Genomic DNA, 23285 nt, shown 5'->3' with positions numbered 1-23285 from the left:
TTTTACAGTTGGTTAAAATATGGGAATTCTTTGGCTATATTACAAAAAAAATAATTTGCTAACTTTTTTAAAATTGTTGATAGATGTATAGTCACAGAGATTTTTTAATGTATTAAAAAGTCAAATCAGGCAAGTAAAGACTTTTAAGTAACCATATTTAGTCATGGAATCTTTTATACTAAAATAGACTACAAGAACTATTAGACTTTTTAAGCACTCCTTCGACTACTTAAAGAAAGAACAAATGTTCTTGGTGTATTTAAGGCAAAGCACTTAAATAAAGGTGATTTTTTAAGTCACTAAAGTTCTATTAAGTGGCTAAATACAAACTGAATGAAAGTCATACTCCTCAGTCTGTTTTGGTGCTCTTTTGGAAGCGTTTAAAGATGAGCTGAGTCGACGCCTTTTGGGTGACAGTCCATTGCTATTACTGCTGAGGTTTTCCTGTTGAATTTGGCACTGAACTTCATCAATGATTTCCATACTTTCCATTTTTAAGGCTGCATAAAGTGGGCCCAACAAATACTGAGAAAGCAAAAATAATTTAAAAAACTATTTCTTAGAAAATAAGTTTATATGTATTATTCATAGATAGCAAAAATGCATTAGGTATTAAGATTCCAAAGAAGGTAAATTATTTTCAGAGTCTCATCAAACAAAACAAAAACCTAAGTTAATCTAATTATTTCACAGTGTATATATAGACACATATATAGCTCTATATCTAGAACTATGGTTCTATAGTTTTAGAAGGCCTAAGACAAATCCTTCTATAACTTGTTTTCCCTTGACCAAAATGCCACAAAGAAAAATTCTACAAGGAAATGACTAACTTCTTTTATACAACAAATCTAGCAAGATTTACAGATAAAGTAAAATATTATTACATATAAACTAAAATATTTAATCAATTTATTGCATATCTATTGTATCACACTCCCATAGTTCAAATAGAAAAAAAGGCATAATTTGGCATGACTAGTACTATATACTCATAGATTTTCTAGAAGTGATCGATTATAACCTGTCAAAGAAAAAGTCTAGGTGAGTGCTCAAAGTTTTTGCAATGAAGTTGATACCTGGCCCCTTTTTAATTAATAATGCAACAAACATGTTTACTCTTCACAAACTCTACTTTAACACATTCTACTCCATTGGCAATTCATTACCAACATAGTGAAAAAATCTTTCTGAAACAAAATTAAAAATCCGTAATAGGAAGTCAAAGTAGATTATAAAAAGTATCCCATTCTGAATGTACATTATTATAGATAATCTAGCAACCAAAAAAAGATATTCTATTTCCTCTTTATTACTCTTGCACAATGCATCCACTTAAATTAAGGCAAAAATATATGCTTAACAAAAAAATGACTTACCTCCACATCTGCCTGAACTCCAAGCACATCTACAAGAGCTTTACAAATATTTCTCACATAAACCTTCCTGACTTGTAAAGCAGATTCATACCCAGCTGGCACATATTTAAGGAAATACTGCAGTAAGTGGCACAAAGCTGCTTTTAGCAAATCAGACTTAAGCTGCAAAAGCACACCATCTTCAAACATGACACAGAGTTTTTCTAGCAGCATATTTAAGTAGACAGGCTCAATATTTCTATAAGCTTCTGTTTCAGAGGAGAACAGGGTCTTTATCAGCTTTGATAATGGCTCTTCATAGAGTTTCAATTGGTCAGCATCCATTTCTACTAGTTGTTTTAATAATTCGAAAAATGAGCTGAAAAAAGTGCTGGCTGGTTGTGCTGGTAGTCCTCCAAGCTCAAAGAGTTCAGTTAAAAGGCTAATTGCTAAGGATTTAACTTTTGGACTCCCATACTCTAGCAGAACACAACCTATCTGCCAAAGTAAGAGTTCTTGCCTTCTAAAAAACACAATTGCAATAATACGAATAAGAACCGTCAATAAAGTGACTTCAATAAACTCTAAATTTTGCATGTTCATGAGCTGCAAAGGAGCTGGCTGTAAATATCCTACATGTTCATCGAATTGACTTAAAAACCGGTGAACTACCACTGGCCATTCCACAAAGTGTTCTACTGCATATCTTTTGTGGAAGTAAATCAAGTCTTCAAAAAGATGTAATAATTCCTTCATCAGTACTCCAAAAATAGCAGGACTCTTGCTTTTAAAAAGAAATAATAATGCACAGATGACTTCACAGATTTTTTTGTGTAACATATGACAGGATGGAGTGGCTGCAATCCGCAGAAGTCTTGTTATGATCCAATTACTGAACTCTTTGAAATAAACAGAAAAAGATATTAAATAATTAAGTATATTAGAGTGCTACTTAATTTGCTAAATGCTTGATTTATTTTTAAAGTATAAACTTCATTGACAAAATAGTCTACAATATTCCCTACACAATGGAAACATATTATAATAATTTAGAATACCAATTTGGAGTCAGACAAGATTCTAGCTTTCCACTTAGTAGTTGTGTGAACTTTTAATTTCTCTAAACTTCTATAACTTCATTTTGAAAAGGGGACAATGACACTTACTTTATATGTTACCCCAACCAAGTAAGATAATATATATGAAATTTTCTGCATAGTGCCCAAAGTTAACTAAATGCTCAATATATAGTTATCATTCCCCCAAATATTATTGAATGGTGACTCTGCCTTAGATGCATAAGAACAAATCAGTCATAGTCTTGTCCTCCTAAATCCTACAATATAATTTCCTGAAAATTGCAACTAAGAGATATATTTTATATCACAGTGTAGCATAAATATGCATATTATTTTATTTAATAAATGATAAAAGTTTAATAAAATATTACTTATTCTGCAATGTACTATGATATTTCTAGTCAATTATATTTCATCTTTAATACCCACTAAATGGGTTATAACCTGTTGTTTAAAAGTCAGTGTAGCAAAGAATATAGATTAACAAGTATTTATATTTTTCCAGTGGTCATGTATGGATGTGAGTTGGACTGTGAAGAAAGCTGAGCGCCGAAGAATTAATGCTTTTGAACTGTGGTGTCGAAGAAGACTCTTGAGAGTCCCTTGGACTGCAAGGAGATCCAACCAGTCCATTCTAAAGGAGATCAGTCCTGGGCGTTCATTGGAAGGACTGATGCTGAAGCTGAAACTCCAATACTCTGGCCACCTCATGCGAAGAGCTGACTCACTGGAAAAGACCCTGATGCTGGGAGGGACTGAGGGCAGGAGGAGAAGGGGATGACAGAGGATGAGATGGCTGGATGGCATCACCGACTCGATTGACATGAGTTTGGGTGGACTCCGGGAGTTGGTGATGGACAGGGAGGCCTGGAGTGCTGCGATTCATGGGGTTGCAAAGAGTCGGACACAACTGAGCGACTGAACTGAACTGATAATGTATTAATAGTTTAATAAGTACCATGACAGAAGAAATGTAGAACACTTTGTATTAATACAGCATAAAGAAAGAGTAACTAAGCTAGTCCTAGCATAGACCATCAGTAATGGTCAGAAAAGACTTTTTAGAGAACATACTATCAAAGTTGACTCTTAAGATTCAAGCAAAAAAATTTTAAATACTCTATGCATTGTACAGAAAAAAAGATATTTGCTTTACATCTCTTTATGATGAAGCTAACAAAAAGGACAAAAGTAGTGAGAATAAGGAGAAAAGCCTGGAAAAAAGTTTCAACATCCAGAATGGGAGTAGTAAGCTTGTTCTGAGAGGGCCAAATATGAAATATTTCAGGCATGAGGGCCATATATGAAATATTTCAGGCTTAAGGACCATATGATCTCCATGTCAACTACTCAGTTGCCTTTGAAGTAGCTGCAGACAATACATAAATGAATGATCATGGCTATGTGCCAACAAAACTTTGTTTCCAGAAACAGGCAGCCAGTCTATGAGCCATGGTTTGCTAATGCACGATCTAAAAAAAAGACATTATCAAAAACAGAAAAAAGAAAACTGCTTAAATGTTCAATGGCGTATAAACATAATCAGTTACTTCTGCTCCATTTGTGGTATCTAGTTCATAATAAAAGAAAACAAGGAAAAAAAAAAAAAGAAAACAAGGATGCATGAAATAAAACCATTTTGCTCCCTCAACTTATAGCAAATTTGACCAAAATACACATAACAATGTGTTTGTGACACTTCAGGAGAGCAGAAGAGGCAGAATTCATAAAAGAGATCAAAAATAAATGTACAAACATTAGAACTTACCAATACAACTGCCTTTGGCTTCATTTTGCCCATGGCTTCCATTCACATTTACAAACATAAGTGGGGAGGACTTCATGATATGCTGGATGAAATCAAGCAACATCACAGAGGTTGGCTGAGAGTCAGTTTTCTTCACAAGTTCCAGAGCAACTAAAACAACAAAAGATTCATTTTAAAAAGTCATAACAAATTAAATGGCAGTTTTTTTGTTAAGAAACTAGTCTCTGGTGACAAGAATTATGTCCAACACAGAGTTTATGATAAATTCATGGGACTAAACACTACAATCCTATCTTCCTAATTTTAAATGTTTAATAATCACATGTATTCATCTATCATATATCCATTTACCAAACATGTAGGCTATAGGTCTATAATATTCCTGGCACTGTGTTAAAATCTGAGGATTAAAAAAAAACCCTAACAATCAGATAAGGGAGTCAGACAAATAAATTAGTAATTATATCAATAATATGATGTGTTAACTACACTAATCTACAATAAATGAAGCAAGGGTCTGGAAAGAGCCTGTGAAGGAGTTGATTCCTAGATGATAAGGAGTTGGTCAAACAGAGAGGGTAAGGACAAGTGGTCTAAACAGATGGAGTATCATATGAAAACACATTTTGCAAGTACTCAGTAGTCCTTGTTATTTTTCAGGAACTCAGAATTTTACTGATTGAAAAAGAAAGGCTAGATGACTATTGTAATTCTTAAAATCTATGTCAAATTTGGAATTAAATTTATAAATCATGAGCCACATGCCATTTCAGATTGTCCCTTCCATGTAATTTCAACAGACATGGCACATATGACACCATCTTACCAAGTTGGTAGGATTTGTCTTTTAGATTGTCACAAACAGTAAATAGTTGATTCAACAACTCACAGAATTTTATTACCTTTCATTGACAAAGTGGCCAACTCTTATACAAAGAGTTTCTTAAAATGGCATTTGCTGTTTTTCAACCACTGACATAAGACCTATCTAAAAGAGAACTGGCCAAATATTTTTATTTAAAATAATTCATATATCAAAAAAGAATCATGGCAAGCACTATCTAGATAACAATGAAGAAAACAGAATTATTTTAAAAGTGTAAATCACATTATATAATAAGTAATAAGTAATACAAACTTTAATATGAACAACAACAAGTAACTATCATAAGTCCTAACTATATATCTAAAGCTACATGGAGAAAAATGCTACTATAATGTGCATACATGAAAAAGAAAACAATTCATGATTTATATCAGAAATAACTTTTTCTTACCAACATTTACGTCTGTAAGTATTCGGTCAATGAACTGACATAGAATTTGTCTTGGCTTCTGTACAACAGTATTATATTCCTCTGGACTGGCACTAAAACACAAATAAAATGCTTTTAACCCTTAAAGGGATGATACCATGGATGATACCACTCTAACGGCAGCAAGTGAAGATGAATTAAAGACCCTCCTGATGAGGGTGAAGGAGGAGACTGAAAAAGCCAGATTAAAACTAAATATTAAAAAAACTAATATGATGGCATCCAGCCCCATTACTTCATGGCAAATAGAAGGGGAGAAGGTGGAAACAGTGACAGATTTCCTCGTCTTGGGCTCTAAAAATCACTGTGGATGGTGACTGCAGCCATGAAATCAGAAGACAATTGCTTCTTGGCAGGAAAGCTATGACAAACCTAGACAGTGTGTTGAAAAGCAGAGACATCATTCAGCCAACAAAGGTCCAAACAGTCAAGGCTACGGTCTTCCCAATGGTCATGTAGGGTTATGAGAGCTGGACTGTAAAGAAGGCAGAGCACCAAAGAATTAATGCCTCTGAACTGTGGTCCTAGAGAAGACTATTGAGAGTCCCTTGGACAGCAAGGAGATCAAACTAGGCAATCTTAAAGGAAATCAACCCTGAATACTCATTGGAAGGACTGATGTTGAAGTTGAAGCACCAGTATTTTGGTCACCTGATGTGAACAGCCAACTCTGGAAAAGTCCCTGATGGCAGGGACTGAGGGCACAAAGAAAGAGGGTGTCAAAGGATAAGATGGCTGTATGGCATCACCAATGCAATGGACATGAACTTGGGCAAACTCTGGGAGATGATGAGGGATAGGGAGGCTTGGTGTGCTGCGATCCATGGGGTCACAAACAGTTGGACACAACTGGGCGAATGAACAACAACCCTTAAGGGACTCACGATTTCATCTGTAAAAAATTCTCTAAAGTTGAACTTACCAAATGTGTTTAGTTTTAATGTTGACACTGATAGTATTCTGCAAAGTATACAATCTGCAAAGTCTAGACCTATCTTGCCCAATATGGTAAACCTTTACCACACACTATTGAGAACCTGATATATAGCTAGTCCAAAATGAGATGTGCTACAAGTATGAAATACACATTGGATTTGGAATATTCACTACCAAAAATGTGTAATACTGCATTAATAATGTTATATTAATTACATGTTAAAATGATAACATCTGGATATACTGAGTTAAATAATATATGTTGGGTTTCTTTAGTTTCTTTTATTTTAATAGAAGCATAATTGACTTATGACATTGTATTAGTTTGTGGTATACAGCAAAGTGAATCAGTTATCATATATTCTTTTCCATATTATTTTCTATTATGGTTTATTACAGGATATTCAATATGGCTTTCTGTGCTATACAATAGGATGCTGTTGTTTATCCATCTGTATATAATAATTTGCATCTGCTAGTCCCAAACTCCCATTCAACTCTCCCCTGCTCCCCACCTTTGGCACCACAAGTCTGTTCTCTATGTGTGAGTCTGTTTCTGATTCATAAATAAGTTCATTTGTGTTGTATTTTAAATTCCACATATAAGTGATATATACGATATGGTAATAATATATATTGCTAAAATTAATTTCACCTATTTCCTTTTTGTAATGTAGCATTTTGTAATGTGAGAAATTTTCAATTATATATGTGACTTCCTTCATATTTCTATTGAATAGATCTAGACTTCTAGAAAAATCAAAAGAAAACAGTTTCTTCAACAAAGAAATTCCAAGGGAAAAAAGAGAGAAGAAACTTATAATGAAGATTTAAGAACCGTATCGACCAAGTACAGTGGCTAGTCCTACATTGGATTCTGAATCAAGAATAAAAATAGCAAACTATAAATGACAACTGAGAAAATTTGAGCAGCCTAGATATTTGATGTTTTTAAGAAATTAAAGTTTTAGGTATGAAAATGGTATTGCGGTATGTCTAAAAAGTCTTTACACTCTAGAAATAAATAGTGGTATTTCGCTTACCCCTTGGAAGGAAAGTTATGACCAACCTAGACAGAATATTCAAAAGCAGAGACATTCCTTTGCCAACAAAGGTTCGTCTAGTCAAGGCTATGGTTTTTCCTGTGGTCATGTATGGATGTGAGAGTTGGACTGTGAAGAAGGCTGAGTGCCGAAGAATTGATGCTTTTGAACTGTGGTGTTGGAGAAGACTCTTGAGAGTCCCTTGGACTACAAGGAGATCCAACCAGTCCATTCTGAAGGAGATCAGCCCTGGGATTTCTTTGGAAGGAATGATGCTAAAGCTGAAACTCCAGTACTTTGGGCATCTCATGCGAAGAGTTGACTCATTGGAAAAGACTCTGATGCTGGGAGGGATTGGGGGCAAGAGGAGAAGGGGATGACAGAGGATGAGATGGCTGGATGGCATCACTAACTCGATGGATATGAGTCTGGGTGAACTCCTGGAGTTGGTGATGGACAGGGAGGCCTGGCGTGCTGCGATTTATGGGGTCGCAAAGAGTCGGACACGACTGAGCGACTGATCTGATCTGATCTGATTGATAAAATGATGTCTGGAATTTGCTGCAAAGTACTCTGAGGAGTAGATTTAAATCTATTAAGAAATCTATTTAAATCTATTGAGAAATAGATTCCATAGTTCATCAGAGTGCCTGATGAACTATGGACGGAGGTTCATGACATTGTATAGGAGACAGGGAGAAAGACCATCCCCAAGAAAGAGAAACGCAAAAAAGCAAAATGGCTGTCTGAGAAGGCCTTACAAACAGCTGTGAAAAGAAAAGAAGCAAAGAACAAAGGAGAAAAGAAAAGATATACCCATTTGAATGCAGAGTTACAAAGAATAGCAAGGAGAGATAAGAAAGCCTTCCTCAGTGATCAGTGCAAACAAATAGAGGAAAACAATAGAATGGGAAAGAGTAGAGATCTCTTCAAGAAAATCGGAGATACCAAGAGAACATTTCACGCAAAGATTGGCTCGATAAAGGACAGAAATGGTATGGACCTAACAGAAGCAGAAGATATTAAGAGGTGGTGGCAAGAATACACAGAAGAATTATACAAAAAAGATCTTCACGACACAGATGATTACGGTGTGATCACTCACCTAGAGCCAGACATCCAGGAATGAGAAGTCAGTGGGCCTTAGGAAGCATTATTATGAACAAAGCTAGTGGAGGTGAAGGAATTCCAGTTGACCTAGTTCAAATCCTGAAAGATGATGCTGTGAAAGTGCTGCATTCAATAAGCCAGCAATTTTGGAAAACTGGACAGTGGCCACAGGACTGGAAAAGGTCACTTTTCATTCCAGTGCCTAAGAAAGGCAATGCCAAAGAATACTCAAACTACCGCACAATTGCACTCATCCCAGGGACTGGGCATGGTGGGCTGCCGTCTATGGGGTCGCACAGAGTCGGACACGACTAAAGCGACTTAGCAGCAGCAGCAGCAGCAACAGCACATGCTGGTAAAGTAATGCTCAAAATTCTCCAAGCCAGGCTTCAGCAATACGTGAACCGTGAACTTCCTGATGTTCAAGCTGGTTTTAGAAAAGGCAGAGGAACCGAGATCAAATTGCCAACATCCGCTGGATCACCGAAAAAACAAGACAGTTTCAGAAAAACATCTATTTCTGCTTTATTGACTATGCCAAAGCCTTTGACTGTGTGGATCACAATAAATTGTGGAAAATTCTGAAAGAGATGGGAATAACAGACCACCTGACCTGCCTCTTGAGAAATCTGTATCCAGGTCAGGAAGCAACAGTTAGAACTGGACATGGAACAACAGACTGGTTCCAAATCAGGAAAGGAGTACGTCAAGGCTGTATATTGTCACCCTGCTTATTTAACTTATATGCAGAATACATCATGAGAAACACTGGTCTGGATGAAGCACAAGCTGGAATCAAGATTGCTGGGAGAAATATCAATAACCTTAGTTATGCAGATGAACCACCCTTATGGCAGAAAGCTAAGAAGAACTAAAGAGCCTCTTGATGAAAGTGAAAGAGGAGAGTGAAAAAGTTGGCTTAAAGCTCAACATTCAGAAATCTAAGATCATGGCATCTTGTCCCATCACTTCATGGCAAATAGATGGGGAAACACTGGAAACAGTGAGAGGCTTTATTTTTCAGTTGAGTTGCTCAGTCGTGTCCAACTCTTTGCAACCCCATGAATCGTAGCACGCCAGGCCTCCCTGTCCATCACCAACTCCAGGAGTTCACCCAGACTCATATCCATCGAGTCAGTGATGCCATCCAGCCATCTCATCCTCTGTCATCCCCTTCTCCTCTTGCCCCCAATCCCTCCCAGCATCAGAGTCTTTTCCAATGAGTCAACTCTTCGCATGAGGTGGCCAAAGTACTGGAGTTTCAGCTTTAGCATCATTCCTTCCAAAGAAATCCCAGGGCTGATCTCCTTCAGAATGGACTGGTTGGATCTCCTTGTAGTCCAAGGGACTCTCAAGAGTCTTCTCCAACACCACAGTTCAAAAGCATCAATTCTTCAGCGCTCAGCTTTCTTCACAGTCCAACTCTCACATCCATACATGACCACAGGAAAAACCATAGCCTTGACTAGACGGACCTTTGTTGGCAAAGGAATGTCTCTGCTTTTGAATATGCTATCTAGGTTGGTCATAACTTTCCTTCCAAGGAGTAAGCCTCTTTTAATTTCATGGCTGCAGTCACCATCTGCAGTGATTTTGGAGCCCAAAAAATAAAGTCTGACACTGTTTCCATTGTTTCCCCATCTATTTCCCATGAAGTGATGGGACCAGATGCCTTGATCTTCGTTTTCTGAATGTTGAGCTTTAAGCCAACTTTTTCACTCTCCACTTTCACTTTCATCAAGAGGCTCTTTAGTTCCTCTTCACTTTCTGCCATAAGGGTGGTGTCATCTGCATATCTGAGGTTATTGATATTTCTCCCAGCAATCTTGATTCCAGCTTGTGCTTCTTCCAGCCCAGCATTTCTCATGATGTATTCTGCATATAAGTTAAATAAGCAGGGTGACAATATACAGCCTTGACATACTCCTTTCCTGATTTGGGACCAGTTTGTTGTTCTATGTCCAGTTCTAACTGTTGCTTCCTGACCTGCATACAAATTTCTCAAGAGGCAGGTCAGGTGGTCTGTTATTCCCATCTCTTTCAGAATTTTCCACAGTTTATTGTGATCCACACAAAGGCTTTGGCATAGTCAATAAAGCAGAAATATATGTTTTTCTGGAACTCTCTTGCTTTTTTGATGATCCAGCGGATGTTGGCAATTTGGTCTCTTTATTTTGGGGGGCTCCAAAATCACTGCAGATAGTGACTGCAGCCATGAAATTAAAAGATGCTTACTCCCTGGAAGGAAAGTTATGACCAACCTAGACAGCATATTAAAAAGCAGAGACATTACTTTGTCCACAAAGGTCCATCTAGTTAAGGCTATGGTTTTTCCAGTAGTCATGTATGGATGTGAGATTGGACTATAAAGAAAGCTGAGTGCCAAACAATTGATGCTTTTGAACTGTGGTGTTGGAGAAGACTCTTGAGAGTCCCTTGGACTGCAAGGAGATACAATCAGTCCATGCTAAAGGAGATCAGTCCTGAGTGTTCACTGGAAAGACCAATGTTGAAGTTGAAACTCCAATACTTTGGCCACCTGATGTGAAGAGCTGACTCATTTGAAAAGACCCTGATGCCAGGAAAGATTGAAGGCAGGAGGATAAGGGGATAACAGAGATGAGATGACTGGATGGCATCACTGACTCAATGGACATGAGTTTAGGTAAATTCCAGGAGTTGGTGATGGACAGGGAGGCCTGGCATGCTGTGGTCCATGGGGTCGCAAAGAGTCGGACATGACTGAGCAACTGAACTGAACTGAACTAAACTCTGAGAGGAAGAGAGCCATGAATTGATTATTATCATTATGTGAAATGGAAAATCTATATACCATTTTCTCTTTTATTGTATGTTCAAAACTTTCCACAATAAAAGTTCAATAAATGTTAGGAAAAAATATACATAGAATCCTAAGAACAACCAAGAAAAAGTAATATTAAAAGGAGATACAATAATTAATCTGAGGAAGAGCATCCTAGAATCCTGAATGAATTCAACTTGAGTTCTATAATTGTGTATAAGTAACCAAGGAATAGAACATAACAATATAATAGAAAGTCTGGGTTCCACTACATGATGAGGAATCATACAGTCAATCATGTAATCAACAAACACTTATTGAGTGCCTATAATGTACTAGAGAACTCATCAGAAGCTACTATTGGGAAGGTAAAGTGAAAGTGAAAGTGAAGTCGCTCAGTCGTGCCTGACTCTTTGCGACCCCGTGGACTGTAGCCTATCGAGGTCCTCTGTCCATGGGATTCTCCAGGCAAGAACACTGGAGGGGGTTGCCATTTCCTTCTCCAGGGGATCTTCCCAACCCAGGGATCCAACCCAGGTCTCCTGCATTTCGGGTGGATGCTTTACCATCTGAGCCACCAGGGAAGATCTCCATTGGGAAGGTAAAAGATAGTTTAATACAGGAGACGGATAAATCAATCTAGCCCTCTATCCAGACCAATTATGACCTAATCACCAAAACAGTTAACACAGGTGGAAACACAGGTATGGGGAGGAAAAAAACCCCAGTTTTAGAAACAGTGAGTTTAAGGTCTCAAGGGAACTACAGGATGTCCTAAAGACTGTTGGAATTACAGTTCTAGACCTCAAGTGAAATGGGATATAGACTAACTAGCCTAGAGATATAGACTGTTATTGATATATAATAGTACATATCAAGCAAAGCTAAACATATTGTATTATTTCATATTTCACATGAAACAAAATCAGGAAATTAGACCCTAATTTTCACATGAGGAAACTGATTCTTATGCAGATTATATAATCTACCAGTATTAGAGCTAGTAGTAGTGGAAGCCTTGAATAAGAATGCAAAGGTAGTAAGTAACAGGAAAGCCAAAGACATAACCTTAAGTTAAGGTTAGAGGAGCCATGAGGAGAAAAGAAAAGGGTCAGAGAAACAGAAAAGCCATGAGAGATGTGTTCTAGAATCCAAGGAGGTGAGAATTCTAAGGAGGAGCTGTCAACAAGATCAAATAAAATTAGTTAAAATGTCCTTTGCATATATATTTTATATGGTAAAATACATTTACATAAAATTTACCATCTTAACCTTTAAGAGTACTGTTCTGTGGCATTAAGCACATTCACATTATCCTACACCATCACCACCATCCCTCTCTAGCACTTTTTTGTCTTCCCAAACTGAAACTGTACTCAGTAAACAATTATCTCCCGACTTCCTCCTCCTCTTCCTCCAATTCTGTTTCTATGAATTTGACTACATCATACAAGTTGCATTCTATATTTGTCCATTGTGACTGACTTATTTCACTTCACATATGTCTTCACAGTTCATGCATGTTGTAACACGTGTCAGAATTTCCTTCCTTTTTAAGGCTAAATAATATTCTATATACTGTGTGTATGCTGCTAAGTCGCTTCAGTCGTGTCCAACTCTGTGCGACCCCACAGACGGTAGCCCACCAGGCTCCCCCATCCCTGGGATTCTCCAGGCAAGAACACTGGAGTGGGCTGCCATTTCCTTCTCCAATGCATGAAAGTGAGAAGTGAAAGTGAAGTCACTCAGTCGTGTCTGACTCTTAGCGACCCCATGGACTGCAGCCCACCAGGCTCCTCCATCTATGGGATTTTCCAGGCAAGAGTACTGGAGTGGGGTGCCATTGCCTTCTCCGACTGTGTGTGTATATATCACATTTAATCTATCTTTCCACAGATACTTGAGCTGCTTCCACCATTTAGCTATTGTGAATAATGCCCCTACAAAGGTGAGAACACTATATCTGTTTTATTCCCTTTCAGTTATTTTGGGTATATACACAGACGTGAAATGCAAAATTGTATGGTAATTCTATGTTTAATTTTTTTGAGAAACTGCCATGCTGCTTCCACAAAGCTGCACCATTTTACAGCCCTACTAACAATTTACAAAGGTTCCAATTTTTCCTTATCCTCACCAACACTTGTTATTTTGTTGGTTTTCTTTTTTTTTTAATAGTACACATCCTCATGGGGTTGCAATGGTATCTCTGTAGTTTTGATTCACAATTTCCTAGTAATTAGGGATGTTGAACATCTTTTCATGTGCTTTTTGCCCATTTGTCTTTCTTCTTTGGAGAAAGTCTATTCAAGACCTTTCTTTATTTTTAAGTCTCATGCTCTACTGACTCTCTCCTCATTTTTAAATCAGGTTAATTTTGTTGTTGCTGTTGATAATGAGCTACAGTTCTTAATATTTTTTGGATGATAACTCCTTACAGATATATGATTCGCAAACACTTTCTTTCCTTCCATGGGTAGTCTTTTCACTCTGCTGATACTGTGCTATATAAAACTTTTAATTTTGATAATTTAAAATTTAATTTATTTTTTGATATGCTGTCATGCTTTTGGTGTCATATTCAAGAAATCACTGCCAAATCCAATGTCATGAAGCTTTTACCCTAAGAGTTCTAAGAGTTTTACAGTTTTTACTCTTTCATTTAGGTCTTTGATCCATTTTAAGTTGATTTTTTTAAATGTCCTTTGAATTTTAAAATTTTAATGTAGAGGTAAAGGCAGAAGCCAGATTTTAAAGGGTTGAAAAACAAATGAAATGTGAATATTGAGAAGAGCATGCTCTTTCTAAAGCTTGACCATGAAATGAAGGGAAGAATTGGAGTTGGTGCTAACTAAATGAATACATGAGATCAAGACAACTTTGTTTTGTTTCCCTCAAGATGAAGAGACTTGAACAACTAATTCTTGAAACTTGGCTTTCCTTTCTGGGATCCATGTTCATGTAGAGAGAATCCTTCAACAGCATGATTATCATTAGTCATAATGATAATCATTAATATATATTTATTAATATAGGATGAAAAGATGAATAAAGGTACTAGTAATATAATAAATTCAAAAGACAAATAAAGCAAGATGCCTTGCTTCAAGGAAGTTGCTGGGGAGAGGGGAAGAATGCACAAAAATAATAATCAAGCATTATATACACCCGCAGCAGGAAATAACTAACTCTGCCTAGAAGACTCATGGAAAGCTGTGTATAAGTGATGAGCTTACTTCATCACTTCTACTGGCAAAACAGCTGAGGATATATTAGGTAAGCTGGTTATTTACAAAAAATAAAATTAAGTATTTCATATAAATAACTTATAACATTTACATAGTACTGTAAATGTATATATATTTTCCCACTTAAACAATGCTAAAAGAAAAAGCGAGAAAGCTAATTATTTTCTTGATTATTCAATCACAAAGTCCAATTATAATTGATTACATACAGGACCCAAGGCATCTACAGTGTATAACTGCCATGATGGAAATGGTCCTGATATATAGTGAACAGTCCAAAAAACTTTGTTGAATGAGTCAATGGTTCATAAGAATCTTTCTGAATCTTATGCCTCCTTCATCCTTAATGTATAATCTTTTCTGAACCTGTGGAATATCTACCAATAGACCATAGGATCCTAGAGGTGGGAGATTATGTTTCTCTATGAATTTCTGCACTACCAAGAGACCATAAGCTGCTGCAGAAGAGAAACTGTTTTAATTCTCTTTGCATTGCCTACAGCCCACCTAGAATTGTGTCCTGTTTGACAAAAAAAAACCATTAAATGAAATAATAAATATTTACAAATAATGTAAACCCTAGGCACACAGAATCAAAGAATAAGTAGTTGTATTTATACATGAAAGAGAAAAAACTGTGTTATTTATCTTATTATTTAAATCAGAACTGGCCAGTAGAAATATAATGCAAGCCACAGGCATAATTATAAATTTTCTAATAATCACATTAAGAATGTAAAGAGAAACAGGCAATTTTCATTACAATAATATGTCAAAAATATTATCTGAAAATGTAATCAATATAAAAATTATTAATGAGATTGTTTATACTCCTTTCGGGAACTAAGTCTTTGAAACCTAGTATCTCATATTTATAGCATATCTCAATTTTAGATTAGACACATGTGAAACGCTCAGTGGCCACATAAAGTTGGTGTCTATAGCATACTATAGGACATCACAGATTTAATATAATCAAAAAATTTTCAAGTCTGAAATTACAAGGTAACATGACTTGTTTTAGACAAAATCAGGAGATTTTGTCATAAACCAAGTATAATTTGACAAGTGTCACTTAAAACCGTGAATGAGGAGGTCTGTGGTGAAGAGGAACTGGGATAGTGGGTGGTGGTGAGAGTTTCCTATAAAGTCTAAGTTTGTAAAAAAGACTATGCCTTCATGTGTCATTTGCATAATTTTAAAAAATCAGTTTATAAAAAAAAAAATAAAAAATAAAAATAATAAAAAATCAGTTTATAAAGGTGAAGTGATTATCATTTATTAGATGTACTATTAGAATAAAGAAATTCATGGGAGGGTAAGCATTTCTTATTTTGCAACCTCGACATTAGGTGATGGACAGGGAGGCCTGGCATGCTGCGATTCATGGGGTCGCAAAGAGTCGGACACAACTGAGGGACTGAACTGAACTGAAATGAAGAGGGCATACTTTTTCAAAAGTATACAATAATATTTGGGTGGTAATTTTAGTACCACATAGAGTTTGGATACATTTAACAAACACTTGAGCACTTTGCCTGGGCAAGCATCAAATGCCAGGAAAACCAAGATGCCATGTATTTACCAAGTTGATGCTTTTGAAGTGTGGTGTTGTAGAAGACTCTTGAGAGTGTCTTGGACTGCAAGGAGATCAAACCAGTCAATCCTAAAGGAAATCAGTTCTGAATATTCACTGGAAGGACTGATGCTGAAGCTGAAGCTCCAATACTTTGGCCACCTGATGCAAAGGGCTGACTCATTAGAAAAGACCTTGATGCTGGGAAAGATTGAAGGCAGGAGGAGAAGGAGACCACAGAGGATGAGACAGTTGGATGGCATCACCGACTCAATGGACATTGAGTTTGAGCAACCTCCGGGAGCTGGTGATGGACAGGGAAGCCTGGCATTCTGCAGTCCATGGCGTCGAAAAGAGTCGGACACAGCTGAGCAACTGAACTGAACTGATGTATCTGCTCTAAACCAATGAGTAGTTTAAAGGAGAAAAAAGTAAAAAGGCAATTTTAACACAGTGTGGTTAAGAGTTAATACAGCCAAGACAGAACATAGAAGGGACACTAAGTCCTGAGCAGGACCTGGAGGAGTCAAGGCCCTTGGAGGAATCAAGGCTGTCTGGAGGAGGTGACACAAAGTAGAATCCCTAGGGGCTAGGCAGGTAAAATAAGGGAAGGAAGAGGGGTATTCCTGTGGAGGAAACATGTGTAAAGGCTCAGGAAAAAGAACATAAGCTGCTCTAGAAACTGTCAGAGGGTCTGCATGGCCAAAGACCAGGGAGGCATTATCTGGAAATGAAGCTGAAGAGGGACAATAAGGTCAAAGCTCAAAGAACCGGCTAAGGAGTTTGAATTCTGTATTGAAGGCTGTTGGGAGCCGCTTTAGGCATTACTGACAAAATGGAGGCATGGCCCTAAACCCCCTCCCTTTGTTCCATAGACATGGACCCGGAATGAAGGAGTTAGGCTTTGTGATTCTGACTTGTTTTTTCCTTTCCTCGGCTGAGTTGACTGAAGAGAATATTAAGGTGCTTATTGTTTTTGAGAGGAGCATGAGAAGGCATAAAGCCTTCTGCAGCTGTGCTCAGAGAATAATTCATAAAGTTAATCACTGACATTTGTTCAAGGACTTTTACAAAAAATTGTTCCAGGGTGAGCACACAGGCCGCAGTTTGAGACCATGGGAGGGACTGCTATCTGAAGCCTATTTGTGAGGAAAGTGTTTATGGCAAAGGAGTTTGCTGAATTTAGGGCTTAGGAATAATTAAAATAGTTAGAAGCTAAAGATTTAAGGGATGCTGTAATGTTAGTATATTCTACTATAGCTTATAGAAATTAGGGACTTTAGAGATAGTATTAGCTAGAAGCCCTAAGAAACACTGAGCTTAGGATACTAGGGGCAAACAGGACTTAGATAAGAAATAAACTGAGGAATGTGGTATGCAGCCCAGACATTAGCATGAGTTACAGTGTATTCACAAGGACACATGAGAAAAAGTAGATAAGAGAATCGCTGAGGAAGGAACTCCTTTTGAGGGGCAACAATGATTTTTGGAGAAAAATAAATCTGGGTCAATGGGAACTAAAAATATCAAACCTCTGACCTAATACTTTTGTAAAAGTATAAAAGAGAATCATAAGCTTGAAATAAACAGGCAGTCCAAGAAAACTGAGAGGCTGCCTTAGTTTCTCGCCGACACCGCTCACCCCTTCAGATTGAATCCCTGGCTGCTGGAGTTGGACTCTGGCAGAAGGCGATGGGACTGCAAAAGGTTCTAAGTAAGTGAATGAATTTACATGTTTTAAAAACATGAATTTAATTATGTTAATTCCATGGCTTCCTATTGAACTTAAAGTCTACCCTATAAAGTGCTAAAGTATCTGGCCTCTGTGTACCCCTCCATCCTTAATACTACTCTCCTCTTTGCTCCCTATGTTCCAGGCTTCTTCTTCTTTACAAAGCAGGCTTATTCCCACCTAGGGATCTTTGTATTTCCTATTCCATCTCAGACACTTCTCCTCTCAGTTTCACATTATGAGCTTCTTCTCACCATCTAAACCTTCTCTAGTGGCTAATGTTGCTGTTCTCCAGTCCCTCATCTCCCTCCCACTGTCTCATTTAACATTTTAATGGGAACTATCACTATTGGAAAATATTTTGTGATTACAAAGTAATTTTAAACAGGAAAGTCAGAGACGGTCCTTGGAAATGATTTCTGAATGGAATCAGCCAGTGTTTAGATAGAAGAAACAACAAGTGTAAAGGAATGAAGGCAGGAATGACCTTGGTGTACTCTAAAAATAAGGCCAATGTCATTGGTATAGAGTGGGCAAGGGATGAATACACGGCTGTGAGGAGAGGCAGGCAGAAGCCAGATTACGGTGGACCTTAGAGGCTCTGGGAAGGAGTTTGGATTTTATTCTAAGTATGCTGGAAAACCAAGGGAAGATTTTGAGCAGGGGAATAATATTATGTAATCTACAATATGATTCATGGTTGTAAAAATCACTTTGGTTGCTGAGTAGGAAATCCACTGTGAGTGGGTAAAAGTAGAAATGAAGAGATTAACTGGGAAATTACTTTAATAGTCTAGATAAGAAATTATGGTGATAGCAGTAGAGATGGTGAAAAGTGTTTTTTTAAAGGTAGGGTGGACAGGATTTGCTGATGGATTATTAAGGCATAAAGGAAAAAAAATTAAGGATAACTCTTAGGCTTTTGGTTGGTAAATTTATAATAACCTGGGGAAGGAACAGATTTAAGGACAGTAAATCACAAGTGCTGCTTTGAATATATTAATTTTAATTTCTGAGTGTAGATGTTGAGTAAGAACCTAACATATATCTTTGGGCTAGAGATATAAATTTGGGAGCCTTCAGCATATGCATGCATGTGTGCTAAGTCACTTCAGTCATGTCTGATTCATTTTTGATGCTATGGACCATAGTCCACCAGGCTCCTCTGTCCATGGGATTCTCCAAGCAGGAATACTGGAGTGGGTTGCCATGCTCTCCCCCAGGGGCTCTCCCTGACCCAAGGATCAAACCCATGTCTTTTACATCTCCTCCATTGGCAGGTGAATTCTTTACCACTAGCACCACCTGGGAAACCCTATCAGCACATAGGCAATATTTAAAGCCATGGGACTAGACAAGTTACTGAGGAATAAGATGGAAAGAGGGGTTTGTGTGGTTAAGAATCCACCTTGCAATACAGGGCACACTGGTTTGATCCCTAGTCTGGTAAGATCCCACAGGCTGTGAGGCAACTAAGCCCGTGTGCCACACCTACTCAGCCCACACACCTAGAACCCATGCTCCACAACAAGAGACGCCTCTGCAATGAGAAGACCTCACACTGCAACTAGAGAGCAGCCCCAGCTCGCCACAACTGGAGAAAGGCTGTGTGCAGCAATGAAGACCCATCACAGCCAAAAATAAATAAAATAACAATAAATGAATATTAAAAAAGAAAAAAGATGGAAAGAAGACTACGGATATAGCCTGAAAGCACATATGGAGTCAAGAACGACACCCAGATTTCTGGTTTGGAAAAATGAATGAACATGGTATCATTTACTGAGAAAGCTCTACCTCAGCAAATGAGAGAATAAAAAAAAAAAAAAGCTTGGAGAGGTTGGGATATGTGGAGAATTTGTACTGGATATATTGAGTCTTAACTGTACACAGGACACCCAGGGAACAAGTGGGTTACACTAACAACTGCCAATATACAGTTGCATTTTGATTCTACAGGAAGGAAATATGGTTTGGAGACACACATCTGGAGTCATCAAATAGCAGATGGTAGTCAAAGGCAGGAGAATGGATGAGAATACCAGAAAGGCTATGCAGAGAAAAAAAAGTTCAACCAGCAAAAAACAGGAGCAAAATTTATCCCTGAGAGACAGAGGAAGAAGAGACTACACATTAAAATAGTAAAATCTTACTTTTTTCAGAAATGTAACTGTGTGATCAATTAAAGGGGGGGAGGGTGGGGAATGGGAAAATAAAGCTTTGATGACTTGACTCTGTAAACCTAGCTCCAATAACTGCTATCTCTTTGACTTTAATCCTTCAATTTTCATGACTCCATTTCTTAATCAAGTGATAGTATCTGCTCCATTCTCCCAGATCATGGAGATACTGGGAGACTGAATAAGCGTGAATGAAGCAGTTGCAATGAAAAAATCATGATCATTAAGAACTATTACTAGACAATTCTATGTGTCAGTTTTTCTACTCCTTCTATTAGAATGGCTACAAATGAGTAAAAGGTAACCTAAGTTCTGTTGATGAAAGAGAGTATAAACAAATCCAAGATACTATTATTTTCATTAACAAGTATCACAGAGGAAGACAGAAAAGGGAAGAGAAGTAATAATCAGTAAGTTCTAAAAGCAAGGCAGGGAAAACACACTGAGCTTCACACTGAGCCTGAAAGATGAAATCTGTATATCAGTTTCCCATATGAAGACTTGCCTTCATCTTATTTTAGAAAGGCAGATGTTACTTTACAAAATGTTAACACAAGTATGCTTGCAACATTCATGCAAAGTGGGGAAAAAATTATACACACAACAATAGGATGATTCAGTTAAGATAAGTATGGTCCCTTCATTTATATCTTCCTATCTATGTAACTGAGGAAGACTAAATGTCAATGTCTGTAGGATCTACAAGTGGAGATAGACACAAATGTATGGCAAAAAGAAAGGGAATTAAATATCCCATGGGATTAATGTCAGTTGTGGCTGTGTGCTAAGTTTCCAAGCAGTTTAAGAAATCGAAAAGCAACTATTCCAATTGACAGTTCAACTGCAGCAGTGGTACAAGCCCACTTATTTTCTATTCACAGTGTATTATAAAAATTAAACAAACAAAAACCCCGTCTCTGTCTTCAGGCCAGGTTTAGGAAAGGCTATGTGTGTGTTGAATGGGGATAGCAGCCACTGACATCTGTCCCCTCTCTTTCAGCAGCTCGTTTATAGAATTTTACTTTTACTTGGGTGGTAAAAAATCCACCTGCCAACGCAGGAAACGTGGGTTCGTTCTATTGCTGGGTCGGGAAGACCCACTCCAGTATTCTCGTCTGGAAAATCCCTTGGATAAAGGAGCCTGGTTGGCTGCGGACAAAAATGCCATCGACAGAGGAGCCTGGCAGGCTGAAGTCCATGGGGTCACAAAGAGTCAGGCAGACATGACGTTTACAGGAAATAACAACTTGCAACTGGAACATTAAGCTATCTTCAAATTTTAGCAACATTCTGTGAACATTTATGCTTTGTGGACGTTGTGGGAGATCCCTGGGATTTCTGAATAAAATAACGTTTTGAAGAGTGGATTATCAGTATGAAAAGGTCCCACCTCCAGAATGGCCTACGGTCTAATTTAGAAACTTTTTAAAACAACTGGGCTTCCTTGCACAAAATCAGAACGAGTGATTTTTCTTCCGAGGGTAGTTTTGGGTCAAAAGCTAAATACCAATACCAAATACTAAATACCAACAGTGATCATAAAGCATAGGAACTGGGGAAAGTGCAGGGGGCAAGCACCCTATCTAAAGGGACGAGGCTTTTGAGAAGCAAATGAGTGAAGGAAAGTGACGAGAAAGTGATCAGAAGGCAGCTTCCCTCCCGCCACTGAGGCAATCCCCTGGGGATCGGGATGGGGGGTGGGGGAAGAACTCCCGCCCGCGGCTGAGGTAAAGTGGGACCAACAGACGACCCGTGCCCTCCAACCCGTATCCCGCGGGTCTGCGGCGACTCCCCGCGCCCCGCGACCTTTCAACGGCCTCTCTGAGGGAGAAGCGCTCCAATCAGCCGTGGAGCATCTCCACAAGGGCCGCGGTCGGGGTTGAGGGGATCGGAGCATGGACGCGCGCGACCGGTGAGGAAGAGCACGTTAGACGCCAGCCTGGCCCTACCTGCCCAGCTCCCGGAGGGCTGGGATCATAGACGCCAGCTCCAAGCCATGCTCGCCCATTCTGAGGACGCGCGGCACTCTTCAATTACAACGAGGCGGGCTCCTGGCGTCTCCACAACTACCTCTGGAGAGGAGGCGCGGCGCCCGACGGAAACTCGCGGGGCCCAAAACTCCTCCCGGAAGCCGCGGCCGGTCAGCACTCTAGGCCTGAGTTCGTTTCCGCGTAGGACCCGGGGGAGGCCTGGCGGCCGTGAGGGGGCGTGGCGAGGGGCGGGACGCGCTCAGGTCCGGTTTCCCGGGTAAGGTTCTCTCTGAGCCTGGAGCGCCGGGCAGGCGAGATTTGCTAGTTTTGGTTTTTAGCTGCTCTGCTCTATCACTCCCAGCCACAGAGGCTCAGAGAAGCCAGACCTCTGAATCTGGGGACGACAAGGGCGTGGTGGGGACCAACCCAGAATCCCTCGCATCAGAAACTTGAAAACTGAGGCAATTCAGCAGCTAAAGGCCCGGAATTAGATCGCCGGTTTCCTCCCCTCGGAGTCACGCTCCCAGGTTCCTCATTTTCTACCACTCTCTTGACATCCTTTCTGAGAGTTAGGGGGCAGAAGTTGGGCTCCTTCTTGTCCTTTCTGTTTCAGCAGATTTCACCACCCTCCCTCCCCCGCCAACTAGACGTCTCCCTTAGGTTTCCTTGAGGGTTCTCGCACTTTTAATATTGAAAAAGAGAGTTGAATTGTATTTATTTGTGTTTCATAAAGTAAGCAACAGTGTTATGTATTTAATATATTTATGTCACCGTTACGGGCATCTATTACCTGTGATTTAATTTTTAAAGTAAAATCAGTGGCTTTTGGCTGTGGATATTTTTTAGCTCAACCCAGTTTATGAAAAATAGTCATAATAAGAGACTGTTAACATGTCAAAATTATGTATTTGATCAGACAAGGCGTGCGGTGTGCTTACATTTGTTACTTAGCAAATGAGAATAATCATTACACAGTATCTTAAAAAAAAAAAAAAAACCTCAAAGTGATGGAGTGACAGCCAAATACACTCCTGCCTCAGGAATTTTTTGCATTTGTTGCACCCTGCTTATTTAACTTATGCAGAGTACATCATGAGAAACGCTGGGCTGGAGGAAGCACAAGCTGGAATCAAGATTGCCAGGAGAAATATCAATAACCTCAGATA

General features: G+C 38.6%; 1 protein-coding gene across 2 annotated transcripts in view; it reads right to left on the bottom strand.

The window, feature by feature from the left end:
• The window catches only part of ATR (ATR serine/threonine kinase), a 120393-nt gene extending 97338 nt beyond the window's left edge, over positions 1–23055 (bottom strand). Inside the window, exons 1-5 of one of the 2 annotated variants that reach the window (XM_061419594.1) lie at positions 22099–23055; positions 5483–5574; positions 4206–4355; positions 1380–2257; positions 347–525 (exon numbers count right to left, since the gene is read on the bottom strand). In XM_061419594.1, coding sequence (XP_061275578.1) covers positions 347–525; positions 1380–2257; positions 4206–4355; positions 5483–5574; positions 22099–22157 — 1358 coding nt within the window. In that variant the 5' untranslated portion in view covers positions 22158–23055. Of the gene's footprint in view, positions 1–346; positions 526–1379; positions 2258–4205; positions 4356–5482; positions 5575–22098 lie in introns of those variants that run through there. The other variant, XM_061419602.1, reaches the window with a different exon arrangement.
• Between the last annotated feature and the right edge of the window lie 230 nt (positions 23056–23285).

Source organism: Bos javanicus, chromosome 1, assembly GCF_032452875.1.
Source record: "Bos javanicus breed banteng chromosome 1, ARS-OSU_banteng_1.0, whole genome shotgun sequence".
NCBI classification, from domain to species: domain Eukaryota; kingdom Metazoa; phylum Chordata; class Mammalia; order Artiodactyla; family Bovidae; genus Bos; species Bos javanicus.
The sequence above is the reverse complement of the archived record's forward strand: the minus strand, read 5'-3'. Positions and strand labels throughout refer to the sequence as shown.